This window comes from Brienomyrus brachyistius, chromosome 6 (assembly GCF_023856365.1).
Source record: "Brienomyrus brachyistius isolate T26 chromosome 6, BBRACH_0.4, whole genome shotgun sequence".
Classification (NCBI taxonomy): Eukaryota; Metazoa; Chordata; class Actinopteri; order Osteoglossiformes; family Mormyridae; genus Brienomyrus; species Brienomyrus brachyistius.
The window spans coordinates 19,976,121-19,990,870 of record NC_064538.1 but is presented as its reverse complement, the minus strand read 5'-3'; the positions used below and the strand labels follow the sequence as shown (position 1 = coordinate 19,990,870).

The 14,750-nt window shown below is 40.3% G+C and overlaps 1 protein-coding gene across 1 annotated transcript in view; it reads left to right on the top strand.

Moving 5' to 3' along the window:
* The window catches only part of LOC125744827 (stabilin-1-like), a 52,467-nt gene extending 49,715 nt beyond the window's left edge, over positions 1 to 2,752 (top strand). Inside the window, exon 68 of the mRNA XM_049017093.1 lies at positions 304 to 2,752. Coding sequence (XP_048873050.1) covers positions 304 to 438 — 135 coding nt within the window. The 3' untranslated portion in view covers positions 439 to 2,752. The remainder of the gene's footprint in view (positions 1 to 303) is intronic.
* The last annotated feature ends 11,998 nt before the right edge of the window (positions 2,753 to 14,750 follow it).

The following is a 14,750-nucleotide window of genomic DNA, read 5'->3' as shown; positions in this document are numbered from 1 at the left end:
TCCTGAAACCTGCATCCAGTAGGGCAGTGGTTCTCAACTTGTTTAGCCTCAGGATTCACATTTTTTCTTGGTCACAACCCAAATTTATTTATTTATTTTTACATAATTTACTTTTGCAAAAAAAATATTGCTGTCATAGTAAATAGAAAATAGTGCACAATGCCTTCATGCACTATAAGAAAAAACCCCAAAAACTCTGACCTTACAAAAAATTGGGGCCATGACCCACAAGTTGAGAAAAGTTCTGTAAGGTATGCTGTACCTTTCCTTTAACACCAAGAATGTTGTTCTTTTTTTGACCAGGACTATGCAGAGGAGGATACAGCAGCCGGATGTGAATGCAGCCCAACCCTGATGTCGATTCCTAACCCGCTGTACAGTGGCCAAAATGCGTTCATCGAACCCTTTGATGTCAGCGAGGATACAGAGTTTCATTAAAGCATTTTATTCCCAATACCTCAGTTAGCTTCTGCTCTGAATAAATACTTGTAAAATGTGAAAAGAGCTTTTACACATCCTGTAATAACATTTATTATTCTTAGTATTGTTTACAATTGGTTGACATGTAACTATTCAAATAATGAAATGCTGAAATTTCATTTTTCATAATTACATAACTGATGATTGATTGTATGAGGAACAAAATGTTCTGCTATAAAACAAACAAAATTGCACATAAATGAATGAAAATGGCATTAAAACAAGCAGAGCGGTGTGGTGGCACTGGCCAGTGAACATAACATCAAAATGGTGTTCTTTGTATGATTATAAGCTACATGACAGGCAGTGATGAAATGGATAGTGTGGAATAACAGAACTGAAAGGTCAGTTGTAGAACCATACAAGAGTTACATTTTTTTCTGATAATTATGCATTTTGTCAAGCTGGCATGTGCACAGATGTGACACAATTAAACCACCCTGCAAATTTGTAAAAAGAAACAAGGAAACTGTGTTGCAAAGATAATGCCAAGTGAAGTGGTGCTTGATACAGATAGTCCTGCAAAGCCCAATACATACAGAGCCTGGATACTATGTAGTCTAAATGCAGCCAGGGCTTCTTAAAATATAAATGGGAAAAGAAACACCATATGGTACACACTCCCCCATGATCACCATGATTCAGTAAAACACAGACACACACTTCACTACCACGGCTCAACCCAACCCACGGGCCCAAACCCCCATGAGTATTGCAGAAGACATCCGATTCCAAACATCATTCCAAGGACCTGTAACACAAAGCAGGATTTCTTGATTACAACGGGTAACTTTGCAGATTTAAGGTTACCCATTTTAAATTGACTTCATCTTCATTCATTTACATTTAAACTCCCTTAAACTCAACAAGATATGTGGCTAAGCAAGGAATCCTGGGGCCTGCATTGTTCTTTGTACATGGATTAACGAGTTCTTTGGATTTAACTGTTGACGATTTGACAAAATCCCAGATTTCTCAATTCTTCGAAACTCTTGTTGGCTTGATTGTCACAGCGATCAGTCCACAAGCTCAAGTCTGTTCGGAGCAGGGGGCTTTCCACGAAGTCGGATTCCTCATTTAGCTCTGTTAATTTAAGTTAGACGTCGTGATTGTCCAATTGGAATGCTCCTTACCTGAACTCTTATTGGACAATGTGTGTGTGTCTCCATATTTCCCAGGGTCAGTTGTCCCCGGCTCTGGGTCAAGGGGGGCCCTCTAACCTTTAAATAATCTGCTGGAATTATTTGTCAAACATACATACCCTGCATTTGTTTTCTATCAAAGACCTGGCTATTAAATCTCCTATCATTTTCTCTTTTTCATTTTTCTCTCCTTTTATGAGCAGCTGACTTTTGACAACTTGCAATTTTGACAGTTGACTGAAGTGAGGGGGCTAAATGTTATGCTTTTGAGTTTACGCGCATGACAGACCAAACCATTTTTTGTGTTATATGGAAGGAAAGTTAAATGGTTTTCAAACACTATGTCAAGGAAAATTAAGAAGATAAAAATGACAGGCTTTTATGTGATCCATAACTACTAACAAATATGCTATATGGACAAATGTATTGGCTATTACATCTACAGGAATTTTAATGACATCCCATTCTAAATCCATAGGCATCAATATGCAGTTGGTCTCCCTTTGCAGCTATAACAGCTGCCACTTGTCTGGGAAGGCTTTCCACAAGATTGTGGAGTGTGTCTCTGGGAATTTTTGCCCGTTCATCCAGAATAGCATTTGTGAGGTCAGGCACTAATGCTGCATGTGAAGGCCTGGATCATAATCTCCATTCAAGTTCATCTCAAAAGTGTTTGATGCAAGTGTTTGCATCTCGAACCCTTTCACTATGCGTGCTTAATCTTATCAATATTTACGAGTGGTGATCTCTGCTATAATGAAAAATTGATTCAGCATTTTGAATTGATAGCAATTCTTACACATCCCTTGGTGCTCCTGATTAATTTATGGGCAAATTTAAATAAATATTTTAATGTTCACATAGCTGGTGGTGAATGGGTGTAGTGCAATTATTAATAAAGATGTATAGAAATACATAATCTGAAAATCATGTGGCGTGCATTATCCCCCATAGTCCATTGCTTAAACCATACTTTATTGAACATGAATATGTTTGTGTCAGTTAGTTGTATGGTTATTAGTCCATTTATTTTATACCTTTTCACTTGTGTACATTGTGTACATGGTTGTCTCTAAAAACTTTTGTTGTCTTCACTGGCCACATACCCATGCTTTGTATGTGTGTGTGTGTGATGGATAAATGAATATTGAATGGGTTTTGAAGTGTAACAAGTTAATTTAATGCTAGATAATAAAAAAGGGATTATGAATGTGAATAAAAAGACTAAGAATATTATAAAAACCACAAAGCACGTCTGGAAATTAAGATAATTACTGACATTTTTCTAATGACAGTCAAACTATATGTATGCATTTATGCTGTCAGTGTCCACTACCAGAATGCCTTTCTACCTTTGGTAGTAGCCGCAGTGTTGCTCTTCACCATTACTGTACCTTTGAATTCTTCATATTTTACCACACTAATTCTTTGTTCTGCTGCATTGACATGCGTAGCCCTGTTGCGATTCAGTGATCATTTATGTGAATTTATGGTTTTATGTGTATGCGCTCAGGAAGAAATCTTGGTTTCACTAAGAAAACCTGGCTTGACATTGATTTTTGATAGTCAGCATAGTGATACCGATTATCTCAGATCGCATTTGTTTGGCTTAGTCAAGTTCGAACGTACTTCGAAGCCTGACTTTGTTGAACCGGCGTCATGATACAGGCCCCAGCTTCATGATACGAGCCCCAACTCACCCATAGATGACTGGAAATTATTACCCTGTTACCCACCCAGCTGGCCCTACTTAACCCTTGCAAGGTAATTGGTCCTTTCAGAGCTAGCTCAGCTTGATTACTTAAAGTTCCTACTGGCATATGTCTGGTGATCAAATCACCATGGAAACATGACATTGCATATTCTGACCTCTGCCTCCTGTTTGATCACATTAGTTGAATCAGCCCCAAAAACAAGGATATATATAAAAAAGACCACCTAATGAGGCTAGGGACACTGCTAATTAGCCACAATGGTAATCAGACCACTCCAGGCTGGGTAACCCCGTGGAGATAAACCTTGATTAACACCAATGAGGATACTTTGGGAACTTGAATATAAAAGTCCAGGCAAACATGGGAATACTACATCGTTCATAAACATACAGCCATTGATGTCCTGGCAGCATGTTTTGAATTTGACTTCTTCCATGAAGCTCACTGGTGTTATAATCTTACACCCGTGATTGCCATAAACTACTGAACAGTCGCCATATCGAGGGGAAACAATGAACGCTGAAAATCAAAATGTATAATTAAACGGCGCCATGTGATAAAGCCCTATGATTAGTGGGGGAAAAAGACTAGTTTGGAGACTATGGTAGTGGATTAGGATAGTGGTATGACTGTGTGCTGCTCCCAAAAAAAGTGTTCTGAGCAGGATACAGAGGCTAAAATTGCACTTACACAGATGCAGATGACCCTATTCTCTGTGTAAGCACACTGGGCCTGTTGTGCTTCAGCTTTATACCACGATGGAAAATAAAACATATGTCCATTGCAGCCAAAGGCAGGCGCCTGTCACTCGTTTGCCGCATGTGTTTATTTGTTTAATGTGATGCGGCTTTAACGTAAGACATGATCACTAGGAGGGTAAAGGAAGAACAGACCATGAGGACAATCATGGACTCGAGGGAGCTACATAGAGACAGCTGGTGTCTACCTCTCCCTCTGGCCCTTGGATATCTGACTGCAAGACTCCAATCTGTCTGCAGCCTGCCCGACATACATCATTAAACCCTGATGCAGCAATGGTGAACTATGAAGGCAGTTTACCAGTTTTCTGTTTTTTTTTTTTTTTTTGGGGGGGGGGGCTGTTTAATATGTGTAGTATAGTAGAAACATCATTTCAATGCTCAATGATGGAATCTGAGTGTGTAGCTGAACACACAGCCTGCATATGGGTCTTTCCTCGTGCTTCTGAAGAACGGTACTCACATTGAATTTCTAGAATTTTCCACAATCCAATCTGTACCACATTAAATATGACTCCACCTTGTTTTAATTTATGAACTGTTCTAACGTATTCAGATTATTCCTAGACTACACTTATTTGACTCATTCTGGAATCAGGCATTGCACAGGATTCACTTCTAGTAAACCTAAGCAATATTCAATGAGCTGATACGGTTTGATTTTGGTTCAGGGAGCCAGGGATTGTAAGGAAGATCACTACCTAATAATTTACCAGAAATAGCAATTTCAGACACACAAGAATTAATCAAAACAATTCACTCAGTGAGAATATTACACATCCATTACAAAACAAATTATAGTACAGTGATCAATCTAAAATGGCCACTTAGCTACATAATGCAGATGTATGTGAAATGATACAAAGAGCCAGATGTCAGTAACCGTGCAGGTGCTTTTACTGCAGAGTGACCCTTCCGTAGATATCAGACAAAGTGAAAGATGTTGCCATTGAACTGGGTAGAAATAAAACAATCAATGTTCAGATATACAAGCTGTTATTTCCACAATGCGGGGTAATCAATAAGCAATAAACACAAGGATCAACAAACAGCCAAAAGAAAAGACTGCTGGTCAACTGGAATTTTAACATTAGAGAGTTCCTTTTTACATCAAGAGGACCAAGCACTCCCACAAATCTAGAGTTTTCCTGTCCTTCTATAACATTGTAATGACAATGGCATTGAGATCAATCGAATGAGACCAAACATGAACATGGAGAGCACTTGCGTTGACATTAAACAATGTTTATTGCATAAAAGTAGCCTGTGTGAAATTATAAGATCTGGGTCATGACACAAATGGGCAAGAGAAGAGAGTAAGAAAGAAAGGATGGGTTTATGAGCAGAATGTATGCAGGAATGTTCTTGTCACCCACTCCTCACTCTGTGGGGGTCGTGACAACCCAACAGGTATGAAGGAGTGAAATGTGTGAGCCCAGTCTTGTTGGAGCCAACGTGAGGGTGAAAAGCAATACAGAACCAGGGGAATTCAGGATCTGAGCAAGCAGCCTTATACTATCATGAGAGAAAATGAACATTAATTTCTGTCATTAGTTTTCATAGCGAGGTGGACTAACTTCTCTGGGGGCCCTAGTCGTACATGGGTAGGGGGCCCCCTAAGTGCACCATTTGATGCATTTTTTTGGATTCGAAAGAGAAATGAGATGGAATTAGAAATGATGGAACATCAATAATATGCTAATCAAAGTGTGGGATGACAGTGGTAACACTTACCGATCAGGGTGGGGGCAGGAGTGCTGATGGTAAAATCCACTTATCGGGGGGAGAGGGGTATCATGTCGGAGGATCAATCGACCAAATTTTAGATTTACTATATATTATAATATTTTAGCCAAAATTGTTATATAAATGGTTTGGAGTGGACATTTCACCTATGTGTTTTGTTACTAAAATAATAATAATAATAATAATAATAATAATAATAATAATAATAAAAAAACTCAAGATCAGCAGGGCGCCCCCTAGAGTGCGGGGCCTGGGGTTGTTCTCCCCTCCGGTACCCCCAAATTCCGCCCCTGGCATTACACCTTCTGTGAGTGCACCATACATGGTAATGAATTTAACTGAACAACAAATTTCCAAACTTTACTCGGTCCATGACATACATTTTCTAGAAAATTTCTGTCACCTTAATGAGCTTTACAAACTTAGAAAAAGGTCTTAGCTAGATTACATGAGGACTGATTGGGTTTTGGTTCCCAATACAGTAATATATGATGAGGAAGCCTGAGGTTAGGCAGTCTCATGTCAAAACACAACAAAAAATGGAGTGAGTTTTGGAAATCTGCTCTTCAATTATAGGCATACAAATGAGCATTGTGATTTATTAAGGATGGTGGCCAGTATGGTTATCAACACCAGCCATTTATCACTTATGGAAATAAGACAATGTATTTGCAAAGCACTAGCACCTATGAAAGCACCACATCACAACAGCTCTCTCACCTCTTCAGCATTTCAGCATTTTAATCTCTGGCCAGCTGGCTTTTTATCTGCAAGATTGGTCCATTAGTTCAACAAAAGCCAGTTGGACATTATTAATTTGGAACAATCGGCACTGGACATATGCGGCAGTCGATTGTGAAAATCCTGCACTGTTCTCAGACTGATTCTTTAAATAAATAATTCATGAATCTTAGCAGACCGTTAAACCACAAAGCAACTGATGGTAAGTTATTTCAGTGTCCGTCACCGTGAGCTGGAAAACAGGAGAAAGACTGAATTGTTTATGAGCTAAATACACAATAAAATGAATTATTGAAAGCTGTGAGATGCCTTTATTTCTTTTAGGAGCCTTTGCAAGCTGTATATAATGTATATAAACTATATAAACAAGTAATGTCAGAAATTAGTCTTTTTATGTCGTGTTCATTATTACAGAGTTTTGCCAAAATATCCCAAGCAATATGCCAAACAGAAAATATCAATGACATGGTCACATGATTAAAGCCATCTAGACCCAGTCCCTTAAGGCCAATTAAAAAGGAAACGGCAGGGGGAGCCAGGTGTGGCCCTGCTTTTGGGTTAATATTAAAAGCATCCTTTTAATAGCTAAAGTTAAAATATACACTCACTGGCCACTTTATTAGGTACAACCTAATTTGCTCGTTCAAGCAAATATCTAATCAGCCAATTGTGTCAGCAGCACCGTGTATAAAATCATGCAGATACAGGCCAGGAGCTTCAGTTGGTTTTTACATCAAACACCAGCATGGGGCAGAAAGGTGATTTAAGTGACTTTGAATGTGGCACGGTTCTTAGAGCCAGATGGCCTGGTATGAGTATTTCAGAATCTGCTGATCTACTGGGATTTTCACGCACAACCATCTCTAGGGTTTACAGAGAACAGGCCAAAAAGGGAAAAGCATCCAATGAGCACCGATTTTCGGGGTGACAATGCCTTGTTAAAGGCAGAGGTCAGAGAAGAATGGCCAGAATGGTTCAAGTTGATAGAAAGGCAACAGTAACTCAAATAACCACTTATTATAACCAAGGTATGCAGAAGAGCATCTCTGAATGCACAACGCGTCAAATCTTGAAGCAGCTGGGCTACAGCAGCAGAAGACCACACCAGGTTCCAGTCCTGCCAGCTAATAGCAGAAAATTGAGGGTACAATGGGCACAGGCTCACAGGAAGATTGGAAACGGGTTGCCTGGCCAGCTCTAGGGGTGCTGACCCCTAGCTGACCCTGGACTGTAACCCCCAAGCTATGGAGAGCAAGAATCATTGGAAAGAGTATAATTCCAATGAACTTGTGCAAATGGCAAATAAAGAGTGTTTGTTTTGTTGTTTTCGATCTTGACAATGAGCTCACTATACTCAAATAGCCTCCCCAGTCACCAGATCTCAATCCAATAAAGCACTTATGGGATGTGGTGGAACGGGAGATTCACCTCATGAACGTGCAGCTGACAGATCTACATCAACTGCCTGATGCTATCATGTCAACGTCGATCAATGATCTCTGAGCACCCTGTTGTATCTATGCCATGAAGAACTAAGATAGTTCTGAAGGCAAAAGGGGGACTAAGACAGTACTGGCAAGGTGTGCCTAATAACGTAGCCAGTGAGTGTATGATGGCGTAAGGATATATTATAGGATGAATGGATGGATGGATAAATTGATTGATTACAGTACTTAGCACTAAAAAGCCCACAATGAAAAAAAAATTGGTTCTGATCTTTAATATTTAGAGCAGAATTATAATATGAAAATATGATTGAATATTATATATATACAAACAAAATGTTAGCAGTCATACTTTATGTTTGGAAAACAACATTATCAATGCGCCAATTAAATTGTATTAGAAAACTGCCTTTCAACAGCCATTGTATTTGTATTTTAAAATTGCCTTTTTGTGTATTTTTATAATTTTTACAAGCAAGTGCTATTTATGCTTTGTGCAAAACACATTTGATCGTATACATATAATTCTATACATAAAGAAAAATGTGTTGACAATGGGAAATGTGAACTATGCCAAAGTAACTATGCTCCAGTGATCTAGCGGATGAAGGCAGGGGACCAAGAGGAGGCCGAAGTGGACAGCTGTACCCCGGATCATGCCAATATTCTCCAGATAGTGCTACACACTTAGCTGTGTGAGTCCAGTTGATAATTTTTAAGCTCAGAGCCAGATGGCCCCAAGTGTGAGACAGAAGGGGAAGCAGAAGAAATGGAGACAGTCAACTTCAAATGAAGGCATAACCCTCACCCACCCACATCCAGCACTATCCACTTTACTTTGCATACTTACCTACAACAAAGTCTGGAAAATAAAAAATGGCTGCTGTCTACATTTGCACTATGAATCCACCATATTTGCTCTGCTCTATGTCTATTGCACAAAGTATTTAATTTAGTTTTATTTTTGCATACATGTATATGCTTGAATACTTGTATGTGTCTTGCTTGTCTGTCTTGCGTGTCTATCTTGCTTGTTGTTGTGAATGCGCTCACTGTGGGATCTGAGAGTAACATAGTTGCGATGATCGGTGTGTCCTGTATATACGGAAGTATTGACAATAGAGACTTGACTGGAGGAATTTATTGGGTTGAACGTGCGCAATGTTAGAGTAATGACAACAACAGATAAGTTGGCCGGAGCCATTCCTCCACTTGAACTAAAGGAGAAGGAGGCAAAGATCACACTTTGATTACAGCGTGTTGGCGTACCCAACACACGACAAACCACCTCAGGGATGAGAACCTGAGTGCATCCATGCAGTGGGTGACATCTCAGCACTGCACCAGTCCAAATGGACCCGTGTAAGTTTTTTCCAGTAGCTGAAGTTCCTGTAAGTTGGATGACCTCCTTAGAGAGCTGGATGTAGATTAATGTCATACCCAGAGCAAAGCAATTGCAGGTTGAGGGCCTTGCTCAAGGGCCCAATGGAGTAGGATGACTCCAGGCATTCAGGAGATTGAACCAAAGGAAGGATTAAAAAAGCAGGGTAGACCTAACAGTAGAGCGTGTTTAAATCTCAAAGAGGGCAATTATTCCATAAAACGTGAGCTCTGTATGAGAAAAAATACCCTGGCTTACATGGAAGAAGCAAACCCATAGATTGAAGGTTTAAAAAAGTGAGAAGTACCGTTTTATAATCTACTGTAAAATAGAGGTGATGGTGGTTTGTACAGAAGTTTGATGTTAACATGTGTTAGTCCCAGTAACTCTTGAAGGTTCATTCTAAATTGGCTGAAGACACTTTTTGGATGCAGCCAGATGCTACAATATTACAGCCAGAAGGTATTAAAAGTGATGAACCAGTTTTTTGGGCTTTCGCAGACAGCATTTCTTGACCTTGGCTTTATTCTGTGAAGGAAATGTGGAAATTGAGTTTATATTTGAATGGATAGGTCCCTGTTATAGAAAGGTTTTGGAATTTACATGAATCAAAAGGTGTTTTTATGATAGTTCTGGGCCCCCTTATAATGGGAAACTACAGTTTAGTTAAATATAGTAGGATACTTCATATTTTTAAAGAGCCTATTGTGTCACCCTAAGTTCCCAAATTAGAGTTAGCCAACTAGAGCTATGGTTATAGTTAGAAAATACATGGCTTTTTCAGAATTTATCAAGACAGTTCTAGGCCCCCACATAACTGGACACCACAGTTAAGTTCAATTGAGTAGGATATTGAGTAGGACACTGCCAAAGACTTTGCCAACTTCTTTGATAAGAGGATTGATCAAGTCTATCAGACATTGTCTCCCACCCAAACTATTACACTACACATTAAGGATTCTTCTTCCCCTTCACTGGCCCAATTTTCCAATCTAGCATCAGAAGAGATCCTCCAAGTCATCTTGTCGTGTAAGCCTACCACCTGTCCACTGGATCCAATCCATTCCGTGATTCTCCAGACCTTCTCCCCTTCTTTATCACTATTATTGGTCATGTACCAAAGGCCTTCAAAAAAGCCAGGGTTATTCCCACCCTGAAAAAACCCACTCTGAATCCCTCAGACATTATCTTTCGAAGATAGTGGTTTGTTAAGTTGCAGAGGCCTCTCTAGGACCAAAACTTTGATGCTAAAGTGTGGTTCTAGTCGACTTTCACACCGAACATACACAGACATGGGTACCGGAACAACAGGTGCACATGTCTATCACTGCCAGACCCTGCTAAAACTAAAAAACGGACAAAATAATAACCTTGAGGATGGACTGTTGGACAAGCTACGTAACCTCGACTTACTACGGGGACTAGGCCCTCAGACAGCAGCATCTCCTGATGGCGTTGATTGGAGGAGGGGACATCGCAAGCAGTGCGCGAGGAAGTGGGCAAGGGTCCATGCTAAGCTAAAGGCCAACGCTACCCGGCCAGCTATCCTGTTCATTTTATGCACTAGTGTTAACTCTCTGGATAATAAACTGGACTATATCCGATCCAGTGGCCTACCTAGCATGAGTTGAGAGTCTGCGGTGTTTTTGTTTATATGAAAACATGGTTCAGTGATTGCATCCCGGATAATGGAATACAGCTATCCAGCTTGCTAGCGTTCTGTTTGGATATAATCGAAGCTCTGTCCAGTAAGACCCGAGGAGGTGGCTTAAGTGTCTACATCAACACAGGAATGGTGTAGGAATGCTGTGCTTGTCTCAAGTTACCCTCAGTCAGTCAGGATGAGCAGGAATGTCTAGAGTACAACCACGCTGAGCAAAGGGCCCCCCAGGGCTGTGAGCTCAACCTTCTGCTGTTCATGCTGCTGACCCATGACTGTGCAGCAATGCACAGCTAAAACCACATCATCAGGTTCACTGCTGATATAACTGTGGTAGGCGTGCTGTGACCACTCTCTGCTGAACATCATTGGATCCCCAGTGGAGACTGTCACATCACAGAGAACCTCACGTGGACTTTCAACACCAGCTCCATCAGCAAGAAAGCCCAGCACCATCTCTATTTCCTGCAGAGACTGAGCAGAATCATCCCCCCCCCAGTTCTCGCTACATTCTACAGAGGGACTATAGAGAGTACCCTATGTAGCTGCATCACAGCTTGGTATGGGAATCACTCTACTTCGGACTTCAAGACCCTACAAGAGATAGGTAGGACAGTGGAAAAGACCATCAGGGTCTCCCTCCCCTCTGTCGAATTTACACATTCGCAAATCCACCAGCATTGTGGATGATCCCACACACCCCTCCCACATCCTCTTCTCCCTCCTTCCATCTGGCAAAGGGTTCCATAGCATACAGGCCTTCACTGCCAGGATGAGAAAGTTTTTTCCCTCAGGCCATCAGACTTCTGAACCAGAAATAAATAATAAATTGTATTTCATATGCCATTTATTATATACTGCACACTCATGTACTACTAATACTGCTTGCACTTCCACACTTTTATTACTATTTATTGCTGTCTTGCTGCTAAAATACAGTATAGGTTATAATACTGTATCGGCAATAATACTATTTGTTCAATATCCACTCAAACCAGCACGATAACTACTGTTACTACTGTCGACTGCACTGTGTGTTGTCGCATCCTGTAAATTGGACTGTGTAGTCCTGTGTTATTTCTGTCTTTTAGTTTTTTGTGCACCTTGGTCCTGAGGAAATAATGTTTTGTTTCACTGTATACTGTGTAGATGGCTGAAATGACAATTAAACCTACTTGACTTGACTTGATTACCAACTGGTAATCTTTTCTTTGAAAAATCCTTGAATGCTCAGTTTACAATCAACTGTCTATCTCTCATAGAATAACCTCCATGAGCCTAACCAATCTGTTTCGAAGCGGTACATTCCACAGAGACTACCCTTTTTGCTATCACTGAGAAGCTACACGCTGTCAGAGTGGCCAAACGGTCATCTATCATCTTCACCTTTCTTAAGCATTTGACACAGTCAACCACTCTCTAGTCCATCCTTATGAGTCTTAGAATTTGTAGCTCAGCATGCCAATGGTTTGCTTCCTTCCTAGAAGGTTGGTCATATAAAGTGACATGGAAGAGATCCACATCTACTCCACACAAAGTCTCCACTGGTGTCCCTCAGGGCTCAATTCTTGGTCCTCTTCTGTTCTCCCTCTATACTCAATCTCTTGATGAAGTCATACTCATACCCTGACATGGGTTCTCATATCACTGCTATGCAGATGGCAATCAACTTACTCTACAGCCTCGGGGTAACCATGGACAATCACCTGTCCTTTTCTTCTCACATTGTTAATCTTTCCCGCTCATGTCGATTCCTCCTGTTCAACATCAGAAGGGCTTGTTCATTTCATTCCACACAGGCCACACAGGTTTTCAATCCCTTGTTATCTCGAGACTAGACTACTGCAGGTCAATCCTAGTAGGTCTGCCTCTGAGCACCTTGCGTCCTCTTCAACTGATCCAGAATGCAGCTGCCTGACTCATTTTCAACCTTCGCAAGTTCTCCCAAATAACACCATTGCTATGCTTCCTCTACTGGTTTCCTGTAGCTGTACGCATCATATTCAAGACATTTCAAAGCCAAAAATGGACCAACACCCTCCTACCTAAAAGAACTTATCTCACCCTGCACTGCACCTCCCACTCTCTGATCCTCCTTAACTGCTCAACTGGTCCCACCATCTCTCAAAGCATAATGAAGACATGCATCTAGACTCGTCTCTGTGTTAGCATTTATGGGGTGGAATGAACTTCCCCTAGATTTCCGAACAGGTGAGTCATTCAAATGACTAAAAACCTACCTCTTTCAGAAGTACTTGAATTAGCACTTCCAGGATTATACTCTTCTTTGAAAAAAACAAAAAACAAAAAACTTGCCAACAGAGTTTCTTACAGTGATAGTATTCTTAGCCGGGTATTATTGAACAAGTATCAGAATGTATTACCTGATGAAGCGCTTCTAAGCACCAAGGGAGTCTGCCAAATACCATAAATGTAAATGTTTCATATTTTTCAATGACCTGTCATGTAACCATATTTCCCCAAATTAGGGGAGCCAACTGAAGCTATAATTGGGGTTAAAGAATGTATGGCTTTTTCAGGCATTATAAGGTGCTTTTATGATACTTTAGGGTTCTCGTATAATGGCAAAACACACATTAGCTCAATTTAATAGCACATGTCATACTTTCCAACAGCCTGCTGTGTCACCCTTGGTTCTCAAATTATGGTTAAGCCAACTAGGGTTAGGGTTTAAAAAAAAACATCAACTCACAGTTCTGTGGGGGAAATTCTATCTCGTTTCGTTCCTAACGTTTATGCGTCATCAAGGTTGAAATGACACTTACCAGCAACCGTTACATATCATTTGATTTTGTCTGGTAATGACCTGACAGAATCAAGATTTTCTTCTCTACCTAAAACAAAATGCACAATATTTACTAAATGTGATCATTGTGTTACAGTCCAGATCTACTTCAAATTAGCTGGGCTTGTTTTGAGATATTAAGTGATTAATTCATGATAAAAAAAAGCAAATACATAATTTATTACACTGTATATGATATATTTTTCACCTTTACTGTGAACATCAGGTTGGTGTAGCACAACCAAGTCTTCCATCCATCTTCCAACCGCTTATCCTTATCAAGGTCACGGGAGACCTGGAACCAATCCCAGAAAGCATAGGGCACAAGGGCGGAATACAACCTGGACATGATGCCAGTCCGTTGAAGGGAGCACACACCCAAGGAAAGGTACCAGCATTTTAACAGCAGTATCTGAATACTTCATACTTAATATACCTTAATGTCATTTTAATCTGGATCCAACACATTTCAGACTTGAAAGGTTCATTAAATTAATCAAATAAAATTAATTAGTTACTTCAACTAAATCGAAACTCAGCACCGATGGCAGACATCTACGGCCTGTCTGGGTTTGGGAAATGCTGACATACGAGAAGTACTCATATTCTGTCAGCACATTTTTTAAACATTATTTCACAAGAAAGCCCCGACTGACTTACAATAGTTGATGGCAGTTTTTTTTAGACATGATTGCACCTGATGGTAATGGTACTCCTAGCTTTCAGATTTTCCCCACATTTGCTATTCCAGTTAGCTTTATGGAAGAAATATCATTTAAAAAGGATGTAACAGCAAACATGCACTGCATGTTCTGTGACTGAAGGACGCTTTAATGCACAGCCTGACCTCGGCTGAAGTCCAGGGGCCTCTGAGCA